The sequence below is a fragment of the Calonectris borealis genome, chromosome 1, assembly GCF_964195595.1.
Source record: "Calonectris borealis chromosome 1, bCalBor7.hap1.2, whole genome shotgun sequence".
NCBI lineage: Eukaryota > Metazoa > Chordata > Aves > Procellariiformes > Procellariidae > Calonectris > Calonectris borealis.
Window position 1 is genome coordinate 43047795 of NC_134312.1, and position 15272 is coordinate 43063066.

General features: G+C 40.5%; 1 protein-coding gene across 3 annotated transcripts in view; it reads left to right on the forward strand.

Annotated features, from left to right (window-relative positions):
- The first annotated feature begins 2063 nt into the window (after positions 1 to 2063).
- Positions 2064 to 15272, forward strand: part of ZDHHC17 (zDHHC palmitoyltransferase 17) — a 77591-nt gene continuing 64382 nt past the window's right edge. For 2 of the 3 annotated variants that reach the window (XR_012673651.1, XM_075150351.1), the window contains exon 1: positions 2064 to 2203. Coding sequence is in view for 2 of the 3 variants with exons in the window: in XM_075150351.1 (XP_075006452.1) it covers positions 2141 to 2203 (63 nt within the window). In the remaining variant the exon portion in view is untranslated. The remainder of the gene's footprint in view (positions 2204 to 15272) is intronic. The other variant, XM_075150364.1, reaches the window with a different exon arrangement.

Sequence of the window (15272 nt, forward strand, 5' to 3'; positions counted from 1 at the left end):
ATTCTAGTTCTGCTGTTACTTGGTGGTAAAAGGGACACTCAGTTCTGGAGAAGGATGTAATAGGCTGCACATGAACTATATACACAGAGGAGACCTCAGTTTCATGGCAAAAATTCTCTGTACAGATATCTCTGAGAACAGAATTGGTTTCAAAATGTGTAGACCTGTGAAGAACAGGGTATAAATACCTAGACAGATGTCAGGGTATGCACTTACAATCCAGTTCAGAGCCACAGGATGAGTCATAGCTTCTTTAGACTTGCAAAGAAAGATAATCTGCATAGAAAAAATACTATAAAGATTTTTGGTTATTTTATCAGCCGTACTTTTATTATAAATACAAGTGAAGAACTGTTTTTACTTTATTTGCAATAGGTAAAGAGCACTCACCTAGTCACATATAGTTTATCTGGCAGTTGGTAATTCATTGATAGGATTTCTATTTCTGGGGTTTTCAACCCTCTTCTACAGGCAAATCAGATTGCAAATTATATCTAAGCCCCGGTACATTTAACAATATACAGAGTTAAAAAAAGATCCTCTCCTGTATACTCTGTGTCTTGTTCTACTCTTTTAGCACTTCAGTACCTTATGGTTTCAAGTCTGTGCTTTTAGACCTGTTTCACACCCCCAGGTTCTAAATGCTATGTCATTCTTCTTCTTGAAAATTTTTTAAAATGTATTTATACAGCAAAAAGATATTTACGGTTTAACATTTTAATAATGCTGTAGTCAGGTTTTATTAGTGTTCCTCTGCTACATTTTGTATGAGATAGAAAAGAGTAATGAAGAGAATATCATTGTGGGATTTTAGGCTTATGAGCTTAATGTATTATGACATAAAAAAATGTATTATCTAACGGTGCCTTTCTCACAAAGGCAAATGAGAGCACCATAGATACGACAATATAAAGCAGGAGTCAAACCAGCGATAACATTCTGTAATTGCAAAAACATTTTTTTAAAAGAGCTTTAGGATTACTAATCTTGGCTGTATGCGCATTATACAGCCTGTAAGAACAGAAATGACAAAACTGACCAGAACCAAACCTATTTTCCCGCTCGATGTAATTTGACCCCCGAGTCCGCAGCAGGTAGCTTGCCCATCTGGATAGTGTGTGTGACAGGATGTAGAAAATCACCAGTTCAGTCGGGTGCAAATGGTTGGAAGGAATCCCTTCCAGACGTCCTCAGAACTGTTTGGGGGTTTCAAACATGCTTGCAGCTGAGAGCGAAAACCTTACAAAAACTGTCTTGATTTCTTCCCATGCTCTCTTTGCTACCTAGTAGGCATGAAGATAACTTCCAAAGAAAACTGGACAGACATTACTTAGGCTGGAACCAAATCAACATTACATGTACAGGGGAGCTCTCCTTTTGCTCTCATTCCAAATTATAACGAACTTAATTAAGCTGAAGTATCTCCCAAAACCTAAATTATACTAAATATTCATTTCAGGAGCACTGATACCGATATCTCCAAAAAGTGACATGCTCCTCCAAAGCTACTAGCAAAAAATCTGCTTTCTCTTCAGTCGGCGGCTGCCTGCCTCAGAGCAGCCGTCCTGGGGCCCCGAGAAGCCTGCAGGTCCCGGGCATCGGCCAGCTGTGGGAAGGCAGGAGGGCAAACGGACAGAGAATCAGAGAGCTCTCCCACGCAGATTTGGCAAAACAGCCCGAGCCTCCCAAGGAGAGGAGGGCGGCCGCCCTGCCCTGCCGCGCCGTGCCGTGCCAGCTCTCCGCCAGCTGCGGCCCTCTGCTTTGAACTCCGCCCGCAGACCCATCCCCAGGCCGCCGCCCGGGCTGCGAGGCCCGTTAGCGCCCGTTGCGCCGCCACCCGGCGCTCCCAGCGGAGGCGGCGCCCCGGCACCGCCCTCGCCGAAGCCGTCGGGGAGCGACCGGGCTCCAGCGGCGGGCGGCGGAGGCGCCGACGGGGCGCGGGGGGGCGGAGGAGCCCGGGCTCCCCCCTCCGCCTCCCCTCAGAGGGGCCCGAGCCGCCCCACGGCCGCGCGCCCCCCCCCCAGCGGGGGCGCCAGGGGGCGGTGCGCGCGCGCGAGCGCGGGGCGTGAGGGGGGGGGGAGAGGCGCGGCGGGCGCGCGCGCATTACCCGGCATGCAGCGGGCGGCGGGCTCGCACCAAGATGGCGGCGCCTCTGGAAGAGTACGAGAAAGAAGCGGGCTGCGTCCCCATCCTGCACCCGGAGGTGAGGGCATCCCGCCGGGCGGCGGCGGCGCGCGGGCTCGGGGCGCGGCCGGGACGGCGCCCCGGTGCGGGAGGGAGGGAGGGAGGGAGGGAGGGAGGCGGGCGGGGTGCGCGCAGGGCGGGAGATGCGCCGCCGCCCCCCGCTGCCGGCCTGGGTGTGCGCGGCGGCGGCGGGCCGGGGTGGGCAGGGCTGGGCCGAGCCGCGGCGGGGAGGAGGATGCGGGTGCCGGTGGCGGGGAGGAGGGCAGGGTCCGCCGCGGGCCCTCCTGTGGCGCCGTCCCTGGCGACGGCGGTCCCGCCCGGCACCGGGCCGGGGGTGAGGCAAGCGGCGGGGGCCCGCCTGCCCCGCGGCCCGCCGCGACCCAGAGCCGCCCCGGAGTGGTGCCGCGGCACCAGCGTCCCCGAGCAGCAGCATTCGGTGCCCGGCCGGGCTCGGCGCCCGCCCCCGCCGCCCCGGGGGGGCTGCGGCCCGGCAGCCCGCGGGGAAGCGGTTCGAGAGAGGAGGAATAAGTGTTTCCTCCTGGCGTTTTGCTGGCACTGGCCTGCGGCTGGCCTGCAGGTCGGGCCTGGTCCGATCCAGCCCCGCGCTCCCTGGGTGGCCTGGGGTTTATTTTGAAAGCAAACGGTCTGTCTTTTCCAATGTGTTGGCCAGACGGTGGGAGGAATGTTTACAGGTAACATGCAGAGGTCGTTTCGTGTCATATTTTTGCCCTTCTTTTGTGCCACCCACCTTTGTCAACAGCATGCGTGCATTCTTGAGGACTGGTATGATTGTTTTAAACAGTTTACAAAACCTTTTACGTGTGGACTTGTCACCCGATATGTTAAGGATTGTAAGAATTGATTTTTCAGCCTACGAAAAAGATCAGTGCGTATGCCAGGCTCCAGTTTTTGCTAAACAGATGGTACTCTCTTTCCTTAAACAACATCTTAAAGACGCTTTTAGTTTTCTTGATGACTGAAGAGGCTCTATAGGCCTCTATATGTGATTGTATATCCTACCCACTTTTCTCTACCTCTCCAAACTATGCTCGCTTATGACTTTAAAATAGACCCATCTGTTCTGAAGGTTAAGTAGCAAAGCGATGCACCCCAAATAAGTGCCTTGATTTTTGTTTGTTTGTTTTTTGAAGTGATGTGCGAAGACTGATGCTCCATGATTCTTCAGACTAACTGGAGAATTACCCTCATTTGCAGTGTCTGATGGTTTTCAGAAGTGACAGAAGTTTTCAGTAATGGTCCAGACTGTTGGATGTTGATGTTCTTTGAAAGAAAATGTTCTTAACTTGTGGAAACTTTAGATGGGCTAAAACTATAGTCTAAAACTATAAAATGGAGTAAAAAGCATCTACCGGCTGTTAGAAAACCATTGTGTTTTAAAGATTGAAGATTAGTATTTGTTAAATTAACTTTGAGTAATTACTATATAGTGAACAAAAATGTCTCAATTTAAATTGGTGATTTTCACTAGTTAAGCAATCTGGTAGAATTTTATACTGTTCCTTTGGTGTATAAAGTTGAATGTGTGTACAAAAGGTGGGGAAGGAAGTTAATAAATATTATGTGCTGTAACACCAACCTGAATCTTTTAATATGCAATAAATATCACTTGTCTAACTAGTCTTGAGGGTTTTTTATTTGACTTTCCTGGAAATGCTGAGTATCTGACAATATCTTATTAACAAGGTAGTATTTACATGGATTTCAGTGGGTGTTCCCTTAGTCCTTAAAATCCCTTTGTGCAGATAAGCTTAAAGATAAAAAGAGAAGGATGTTTTTAATGATGGTGGTGAAGACTGGCTGTTAAAAAGAGCATTTCTAGAGTGTCTGTTAAAAGCTTGAGGATTCTGTACCATAGCAGAGCTGTATTGTCACAGACCTGCCCACTGAACAATGTAATGCATCTGTGTTCAGTCATTTTTGAAGGTCAGGGGCCTTAATACTCGGTGATTTCCACTTTTTAAGAAAATAGCCCATGTCCTAATGTAAGTAGTGACGTTGGGGCATATAATCAGTTCTTACATTTGTACACGTATAAAACTGATGCTTTTTATAGGACTGTCAAAATCTTTTCCAGTTTCGTATGTTTCGTGCTACTGTTATATGTGTCATGCATCTTCTTCAGATATTTTTTCTGTGCTTTTTATTTTTAAATGAGACTTTTGCTTCTTACTGTCTTTTTGTTTTGACTAATTTGGATTACTTTCGAAGTTTTTGGGGGGGCTTTTTTGGAAGGGAAGTGTTTGGTTTTATATGGGCTCTATGGCTTTGCATTTTGCCATGAGATATTATGAAAACAGTATTAATGTTGTAGGAAAGATGGTGTTGGGAATAGTGAAAAATTACTTAAATACTGGAGTGCTGGAAGATCTATTTATTTATTTGTGAAACGCTCAGCTTAAAGTGATTCAAGAAATTTGGTAAGAAGAGGTAGAAACACTGCTGAAAATGTGAATGCTCTAGGAAATTGATGATAGGACTGCTTTTGGTGGGTTTTGTGTGGTATCGTGCTGACCGAGTTCATGGGCTTCCCTCCCTCTCTCCCACCCTCCCACATGAAAGCAAGCCGAACTTACGTAATAGACTCTTGTTTCAAGGGATATTTATTCTTTCTTCTTACCACAAGTTCAGTTTAGTATGACAGTGTAGATCCCACTGTTTTCTACTAGCGTTGTTGTAAGATTACTAGTGGAACAGCAAAGCATATAAGTATCATTGTAGTGGTGAAGTACAACAAGTAACATGAATTGCTCATGTAATACTCATAGAATGATCTTATACAATATGATAAATGGATGGAGAACTGCTGGCTAACTGATATATCTCGGAAATAGTTGCTAGAGAGAATTATTCCTGAATGTAATTGTTCCTGAAAGTCTTAGAGGCGTTAATCTACTAGACGTGAGACTTTTTTCATGAATGATTTGGAAGTAATAACAAAATTGTCATTAATAATACTTGCGGATGAACAAGATGAATAGGTACTAAGCAGGGAGGACAGAACAACTGTACAAAAACATCCAGAATTCATGTGAAGTTATGCTAGTAAAACAAAGTGCACCTTAGTGCAGCCATATTTGAAGTAATGCATTAAGATAAGCGGCATAGGCATGGGATTGTATCCTGAAATTTATTGACTGGTAGGATATAAATATGAACAAGCAGTTCAGCAGAAGCTCCCGGTATAATGCTTTGATTAAAAAATATGTAATATATTCCTTGATTTTTTTTTTTTTTTAAAGATAGCTTACTGATTAGGAACAAGAAGATGATTTTTGGCTGAGCATGTGGTAATACTAATGATGAAGTTTTGGCTTTAAAAGTCATTGTTAAACAATGAAGACTGTGGGAAAGAGTTAAGAATTATTTATCAGAAATACTGAGAAGCACCTTTTTTGCCCCATGTAGATACTTTCTTACTGAGATGCAGTGCTTTATTTTGTTTATACTAAAAAGATCCATTGGCTGGAAAGTGAAGCTGAATGGGATCAAATTGAAAGGCGCAAGTGGTAAATGGTGAGGGTGAGTAATCATTGTAACGAAGAAAGGAGGGCAATGGTGGATTATCCAGCTCTTGATGTTTTCAGCTTGAGTTTGGGTGTCTTTCTAGAGATCAAATACAAGCTTTTGAATTCTGCGCATGGGTAACTGGATGGTGTTTCAAATCCGTGAATATAGAGGAGAATAGACTGCGTTGGGGTGACTCTGATTCAATGAGTGATATACCACCTCCTTCATATCCATGAATTCTTCAGCAGGATTGTGAAGTGCATGGATGACCAAAGAGAGGGAGTCCTGTGGGTGTAGATCTCGGGGTGGACATGGCATTGGCTGCCCTACAGTGTGATATGGTAGCTCCATTATAAGAGATGCAGAGCACACTACGGTGGCACAACAACACTGGACTGAGTAGTCCCTGCTCCTTTGTTTCCCTCTCCCAATGTTCAGGTTTCTGGAGACAGTTACAATGACAAGCTCTGCTTCCATTTATACAGTGTAGCCCTGGTATGGGAATGCTATTCATACTGTTTATACTTGTTTGTTACTTTGACTAAATGATTTTAATAGGCCTTCTGACTTTAAATTCCTTGGATCTTCTAAGCAAGAACAACTTCCTGACTGTTCTATGGTAGGTGATGATAGGCTTGGATGTTTTATTTTGAAATCCAAGAATGGTGGTGGTGGGGGGGGAATCTTCAGGAAATGGATTTTGTTTGTGTTGCTCCTTTTTGCTTGGAAAATATTCTTGGTGTGTGGCCTAATATGGCCTTAACTGCCAAAGGTATTTCAGCTGGTCACGGCTACATTTCTTCCTAAATGGTAAGAACTATTACTGGGGAGGAAGATCTGTTTTGTTACTGCTATGTAGTGCATTCACCAGTGTCATTACGTTGTGTGGGATATGTTTGAGACAGGTGGAAGTTATTGGTTATTACAGATCTCTTTTGGCATTAGAAAAGTCTTGGCTGTGGAAGTTGGGTGGTTTTTTTCTGGTTTGTTTTTTTTTGTTGCGTTGTTTTTTGGTTTGTTTGTTTGTTTGTTTTTTGGCTTACTCTGAAGTCAGAGAAAAATCTTCCTGCAAAGTTGGAAGAAAATTCTAAGAGTTATGGGCTCTGACAGGAATTTCGCTAGCTGGAAGCCTTCATTTTTATCTTTATTTTGCTCCCTGTGGTTCAATTTATAACTACCTAGGAAGTTAGAGGCATGATATCTCCTTGTATTCCTTCGTGGCGAACAAGAATAAAGCTTGTTCATCTCTAGTTTTTAATGCATGCAAGATAGACCACATTAACTTTCTTTATATTCTAATTTCTTAATCAAAATATCAGACAATACTAAATCTAAATACTAAGCTTACATTTGTGAGCTCATTCAAAGATCAGTTATTGTTTATTAAAAACGAGGACGGAACCATGAAGTCTCAGGCAAATTAGCATGCTCAATATTGAAAGTTCAGTCTTGCTTCGTGTATCATGGTTAGCTTCATAGTTTGAGGCCAGAGGGGACTGCAGATGTAATCCAACCTTTTAATGCAGGCATTGAGGGTTTTTTAATGAACTAATTCTTTTGATAGCCAGGATACTACTTACAAAGTCAAAAAGAAAATAAACAAAATCCTACAGTAACAGATAATATTGTATAGCTGGGAAAGTTGCCCCCAAATTTAATTAGTCTGTTTAAGACTTAAACCTGTTTCTAGTCTGAATTTAATTTGTTTCTGTTTATTACATCTTGAGAGATATCTATCCAAATATAGGTCTGTCTGTATTTATTTAATATGCTGATGGTTATCAGATCCCTACACTGGTGTTATGGTCCTGCTGACCCTTTTGAGTCTCTCGTTAAGACGTGTTCTTTCATTCTTTCAGTGTTCTCATGGCATTGCTCTGAGTGCAGTAGCTGTTGGAATAGTGAACTTGAGAACCGAGTGCTATTCTAGGAGTCACACGAGGGCCAGTTGCGGTAGTACAGCAACTTCCACATTCTTACTCGGCATTCCCCATTTGTATAAACCATTGTACTAGTCTTGTTGGGAACTGCATCACGCTGGAAGCTTGTGCCCAGATGATTACCCACCTCCAAGTCTTATCAACGCTTTCTAGATAGTTTCCAGGATGGGTCTTCATTTTAGATATGACTTTACTGTTGTTGGTATTTTAAAAAAAAGTTATTCTGGCCTGTCCCAACCTCCCCCAAGTAATATAAGCTACATTGTATCAGAAACAGAGTATTATTTATCTGCCTTTCTCCCTCCACTGTAAAACTTATCTCTAACTGTTGTTTACTCCTAGGTTGCAGACAACCATGAAATAGGGTAGGGTCAAAATACAAGCTCTGTAGGGTGCTTAATGTCCTCTCAATAGTATTTTCATATTGATGCTCCCCTGAGGTTTTTAAAATGTGAGCTACAGAAAAGAGCAAGAGAGGTTTTTTTGGCCAGCATAGTCCTTAAGTAGGACAGTATGTATAATAGTCACAAAAAGAATCATAAGTATAAAGCTTGTTCATCTCTAGTTTTTAATGCATGCAAGATAGACCACATTAACTTTCTTTATATTCTCATTTCTTAATCAAAATAACAGACAGTACTAAATGAAATATTTTAGACATTAACTGTGTTTGACCATTACTACTTCTTTACCAACTGAAAGTGCTGTGTTTATTTTTCTGTGAAGCCATGGTACTTAGCATTACTAGTCTTTGATTTTTTGTAAATTCTGTATCAAACCTAGAAAAGCCAGCAATACTTAAAATGGTAACCATTTATAACCATGTATCTTTTATCCAGATCACTGGAGTTTCTTCAGGCTTAATGAAAAACAGTATTTACATCTTTTCGACTATATGCTTGACCTAAACAACCTGTACTTTGAAGAAGTTTAATAATACTTGTTGTTATATTAGAAGGCATTTTATCATGGCAACAAGATATGATGTAAATTTTCTGGCTTTCTCTGCAGCTGTTTTTGTTCTGCACTTATTGAACGTTTTCAGATTTTGTGGTTTTGTGTTTTTATTGACAGTTTTATCATTCTTATGTTGTAATCTTGACAACTTTTGTTTGTTTCTTTTGTTGTTAGGATGCTGCTTGCCCTTCTAGGGATAGGGATATCTCATATACTTTTGCTTGCCTTTCAGTTTTCCATATTTTTCTAATTTGTCACGCTCATTGTCAATGCTTCTCTTGCCATTTTTACAAGATTGTTTTTTTTACAGTTGTTCTCCCTTCCCTTGTAAATTAAGCAGTTTTCCACCACTCTGGGCTTTTTCGCAGTGGTAACATTGTGGCTTCTTAGGCATCTAGGCATCACTTAAAATAGATTTCAACTATTTACAGTTTTTCTTCTACATGTGGTCTTCTGATTTGGGCAGTAATTGATTTTTAACTTTCTGAAACAGGCCCTTTTAAAGCATCAGGATAAATGTCTGGTTTAGACCTGAATTTGTGTTGACTCGGTTTGCCTTTACTTGTTAAGCACAGACTTTATTTCTCTCAGATTTCATAGAATTTTAGTCTTTCAACAACATTTGTTTCACTGTGTTTACCTCTTTGCTCAGGAAAGTAATGAGACATTATAAATGTGGAAGAGGGTTACATTTTAACTTTGCAGAATCCAGTTTATGGAATTAAAGAGGGAAATGTTTGCTGTTTGCTTGAAAACTGGATATTGCCATTGATACTGACATATTTAGATGGGAGCAGCCTCAGTAATTGATATTTCAGCATGCACCCTGTCCTCTGCTGCTTTTCAAAGACAGTATGAGGTAAAGATTTGACTTTCATAGCATCTTGTAGTTGAGAGAAACACTGGGGTCTGTTACAAATGAGACTGTAGAACAAATTCAAAAGCTTTTTCTGAAGTTGGAGGGGGTCTGACTGAATTGAACCCTCAGGCTGTCATGCCCAGTACGTGGTGTAACATTAGACTACAATTTGTCTTGTGCAATTTTGAAATCTAGTAATTTCTTCCTACGCTTATAGCATGCCCTGAGACCTTTAGAAGTGTTTCCTTGACTGTCTCTGTAAGGGGGGGAGGTACCAAAAATGGAGGGTAGTGGGAATGCTGTGGTCAGAGGAAGGCTGCTCAAGACCAGGGGAAGATGAAGATGACTCAAGAAGGAGGGAGTGCAGTAGGAAGAGAGGGAGGACATCAGAGCATGCTTTGAAAACACTTGTATTGCTGGCTTTGAAGGATGTGGTTTTGCAATTGAGTTTGAGCTGGTCTAAAGCCACGGTGGAATCAGGACATAGTCCCTTACCCTTCCTGGGATTAGCTCTTGCAATTGTGTAGCCAGGAAGTGAATTGGGGTACTTCTTGCTTTGTGAGTCTGTGACCTGATCTAACTGAAACCATTACTGTGCTGTTGTGAGAACTGGTAAGAGGTAATTGAGAATGTGCAGCCAGGACTGTGAGTGTGACCACCCCTTCTGATGGCAGGTCAGTTTTAGCTTGACTTAAGCCGATTGTGAAACGTACCTTTAAACGCTTCCAGCTGCACGCATCTGCCAGTGATGCTTGTCTGGTCCCAGGATGAGCCAGTTCAGGGAAGTAAATCAGTAGAAAATGCATCCACTAAAAAAAAAATTGTGAATAAGTTTCTGCCGGTTCACTAAACCTACTCATTGTAGGATGAAGTGCATTACAGTACTGACAGAAGGTGGAGGGTGAGCTGGTGTGACCAGTTTGGAAGGTTAGGAGTTGGATAGAACGGGACTGTTCTTAACTGTCAGACCACAGATTTACTAAGCTGTCTCTCATATGCTGCAGAAAATTGACTATCAGCATGACTAGAAGCACCTTTCGTGCACTTCCTAGTTCTGGTGGATGAACTAGCCTGCGTTTATCATGAGTGGGAATGAGAGTTTGCTTAGTTGGCTATTGGTTTGAAGCTCCATTTGCTGGTTCAAGGTTGTGGTGGGAATGGTGAATTGAAGTTTTCCATGAGGACTGAGTGCAACTTGTACTAACTTTCTTTTTTTTCTATATCTGCTAAGGAGAAAAGAGGGTCCATAGCTAGACTGACTGCTCATTCTGTCATGTGCACTTGCCAGTGCTCTAATTCTTGATTTAATTTTTTCACTGTTCCTCAGAGACGAGTTAGCTATAAACTCACTAAGCAGCATAATTTACATTTGAGTGTGGCTTTAGCAAATACTTGCTGAAAAAAGCAGAACCTTCAGTATATTTTTTTTTTGAATATGTGATGTTACCAGGTTTGAAAATTGAATGAAGAATCTTGATCTTTGAAAAAGAATTTTCAGAATATCCTTTTCTGGGAATTTTAAAAAGAGGAGTTGTTTTTTCTCCATGTAGCTGAGGATCAGGATTGAGCTAGATACATACTTAGGTGCATTTTTTAAGTTTAGCACTTTAAAAGAGTGAAATGCATAATTGGTTTTAAGTTACTCGCATGGTGACTGACTGCTAATGCTAGGTCTCTCAGGGATATATTTTTTTTTTATGTTGAGAGGTCTGCGAGCTCATATGCTCTGAGACCTAGACCTGTTTAAATCACTTGGAAAAAAATATAGTTTTTATTCTGTTGAAATCCTGAAATTTTGGCTGAGAACACAATGCAACACTCCTTGAAAAGAAAGCCAAAAAAGATGTATGTACACGTTAATGTAAGGTGCTGACTAAAACAATACTTTAAAGTAAGCTTTAAGCCATAGTATTTTAAACTTTTTAAATTTTTTTAATCTTTACAAATACTATAAATGCAGCTGTTTTAAATAACACTTGCTGCTGACACTACATGTGCAAATACAAGGCCTCTGAAAAGCCTACTTGTGAAGCTGTTACTTCCTAAAGTATAACCCTGTTCAATTTAGGAGCATCTGTAAGTAAATGACTAGAAAGCAGTCCATTGGTTGTGGATGCTTGCTTTGGAGAAACAAAACTTACTCGTTACCAGCTGTGCCTTAAATCACATGATCTCTGACCTCTGCGTAGAGTGGTTGGATTAAGGGTTCTAGTTGAGCATCTCTAACCTGTTATGTAAAAAATTAGATTTGAAGAGTACGTGGGATTATTCTCTCTGTGTGATGGCTGACTGTTGCTTGTGGGTGGAACTCTGTATCAGCAAAAGGACTACTTTATTGTGTTTGAGATGAGGCTTTTCTCAATCTATTTCGCTGCTTTTTAAAGAAAGCATTATCAAACTGTAATTTGCTTTCAAAAAAAATCGGAGTATTAGGCACAGGGTTTTTTTTCTATTGTGTATGTATTCTATGATTAGCTTTTCCAGGAATTTTCATAAATGCATCTTTTCTATTGGTGTGCCAAGAAATTGTGCAAATAGGCTAAAAATTTAAGAGGGAAACCAAACAGCCTTCACAGGGTGCTGTCAAATGTGAAAAATAATGGGAAACGGTGACAGAATTGGCATTGAATGGAAGTTTTTTTTTGTCATGTCATACTCATTTTGTGTAATTTAATGCTATAATAGGGGGCAGGGAGAATCCCAACATAAACTGTAAGGGTCAAAGTAAGGCAAGCGTGATAGTATATACTTACAAGCCAAACACTGAACTGTTTTTTTGATATGACCAGTTAAAAAAAAAAAGAAGTGGTATTGCACATTTTTTTCATGGAGAATGTAATCTGGTTCAGATGGAGGTTTTCTAGCATGTATTAGCTAAACTGAAGGTGTATATGCATCTCATCCCAGTTCAGATAATCTTATGACTCATAGCTGCTGAAGGCTCTGGCTCCTCAAACTGATGAACCTATACAGCCCTGCAGAATTCTTTTTTTTTTTTTCTGGCTAGGACTTCATGCGAATATGAGAAGGATCAGACTGCTCCCACTTGATGACAGTCAACAGTTAGTCAGATTAGCTGTTACTGGTTTCACCCTACATTTTACTACTGTTTCTAGAGAAGAAAAAGCTACTACTCTTGTGCCTGTAAAGAATTAAATGTGATTATCTCTAAAATTAAGACATCACTTTAGCCTCTGTTTCTGTGACTTCCTGTGTTGCAGAATTAGGTGAAGGGGTAGGGGCAGGAAAGTTATCGTAGACTTTAGAAGAGGAATTTCCATTAGAAATGTTAAAATAAATAGCAGCAGTGTCTTTTTTAGGAATGCAATGAATTGATTTGCTTGTACTTATTTTGTGAGCATTTTTCTATTAATGCTAGTGCATGAGTGGCTAGTATTTATGTGTATATAAACTAATGTGGGTGTTTGTAAGATGCAAATTACTATAAATAAATTTGTCTGTGTAGATTCTTGCACTTTTTTAAAGGTAGGAGGAAAACTGGGAAAGCGTACTAAAAAGCACTATATTTAACAAATGAAGAACAGAGAAATTGAACATGCAAATACAAGCGAAGGATTTCTTTAATGTTAACCTCCAGTAGTCCCTGTTAAATATCACACACATACATGAGGATTATTTTATTATTTAGCTTCCCTGAAATAGTATGCTTAGTTGCAGTCACTTCCAATTTTATCACGATTCTTTCGATTGCAGCCAGGTATGGAAATAGTATAGTCATCAATAAAAAAAAAAAAAGAATATTATGATTTCTTCTGTTTTCATTAAGAAACAAAGGCAATAATATGCAATATTTTATTTCTATTTTTATTTTAGAACTTGGTAGTATTTTCTCTTTAAGTGTCAATTATCTTGGTGATCATTCAGAATTTAGATTGTCTGACTTTGATCATGGTATCGCTTCCTTGCAGCAATATTGCATAACGTTAAAGGAAAAGCAGTCCTAGCCATCTGTTAATGCCTACCAGAGCCATGTGTAGCAGCTGTAAGCAGCAGTATTTTCCTCCCTTCCTTATGTCCAAGCAGGCATATTGACCTATTCATATTCTCCTGCTATATATAATTGCAAATTATGAAATTGCTATCTCAGAATAATTCAGTCTTGGTCATCTTATTCTTTCATGCGTAAATTCCTAATTTTTTTCCTATGAATACTGTTCTCAGAATTCTCCTTAAGCTTATCTCATTTTGGCTTTTTAATTGGAAAAGATTAAAAGATTTGAATACTGAGGGGAAATGAGCATATCTTTATTTGCGCATTTGGTTATGAGAACTGTTTGGGAATGCCGGTATTGTTAGTGCGCATTCTTGGGAGCTGTGCTTACTTTTCCCCACTCTCCCCTGCACTTCTTCCTTTTTCCTTTGGAGTTATTTTTCATATTTTTGCTTTATCTTCTGTTTCCCCATCTCATTGGTCATGTTTTCCAGAGGAGGTTCCCTTTTCTTTTCTGCTGTGTTGTTTCTTTTTTCCAAAACACCTTTTTTTTTTTTAGCCTTATTCTCACTCTTCAGAGTTTTTCCCTACCCTGCATTACTTACGCATCTGTGCAAGCAGTCTGCACATTTTGTGACTAATGAGTAATGACGAGCTAGTCACAGATGGATATGAATGATTAGGGCACTGTCAAAGGATAGTCACTGAAGTGGGAAGCTCATCTAGAAAGAGTGACCCTTGGTAGTAATTGGGAACCAAGTTTGGCTTTTATAAATAAGTAAAATCTGTCTCTCTTGCAACCTTCTAAGCCAAGCAACTCTAACAGTTTCTAGAAGTAGTGTCATTTTCTTCATCCTGTCAGCCTGACTTTCTTGAATATTTAAAAGCTGGAGTGTGTTGTTCCATGATTACTTAGTCAAATTAACAATTGGCAGCTGCCAAAATGTTCCTGCTACCTTCTCTTTACTTGCCTTCCCTCTACTAGTGCTCTGGAGCCTGTCTTTTCGCAGGAGAAACAGATTTAACTTGCTGTCCTAGTAAAAGAATCAGTTTGTTCTGTTTCTTGTTTAATTTTTTTTCCCCTCTAATGAATTGAGTGGGCTCATTGCGACTGCAGCTCCGAGGACCAAAGCTAGCTTGAGTTAGGCAGCAGGAGCACAGAGCCAAGAGCAGTGGGGGAGTGTGGGCAGAGAAATGACCTTTCTCTTTTAGCAATTGTAAACTGCTAATTTGGCTCAAGTCATGCTTGGAAATGGCTCCTTGAAACAGGATGAAGTAAGTAGAGATTTAGCGTTTGCAACCTGCTTATTGTAAATCAGGCCTCTGCTCTACTGCCTTCTGTTTAGTTTTACTGACTTTCAGCTGGGGAGGAGCCATTGTCAGTAGAGATAAAAATATCAAAAAATAAATGCGTTTGGATTTCAGTTAGTTTTTCATCTTTGAATTAGCTGTTAGTGGTTTTTAACAGTGGATCATCATTGTAAAATTAAGTTTTCCTGCAATAAATATTTTCATCATAAAAGGAAAAATATTTTAACACTTAGGAAGATTGTTGAAGCCATTTGTGAATGTGGTGTATGCTCTAGGCTCAAAATGTTATGTTGTTACTTTATTATCAATCTGTTATATGTTTAAAAAAATCATAGTAGTTTCAAGAATTTGAACTATTTTCCTAAAATTTGTGTGAGGACATATGAATTTAGAGATTTATTCTTTCCTGCTTTAGGTGAGAACTTAAAAGCCAAATGGTGACAGTGAAACTGACAATACACAAAATTCTGTGAAAGGCATGATGTAAACATGATATAAATCATTATTTTTCACTTTTTTTATTTTCCTGTCCCTTTAATAA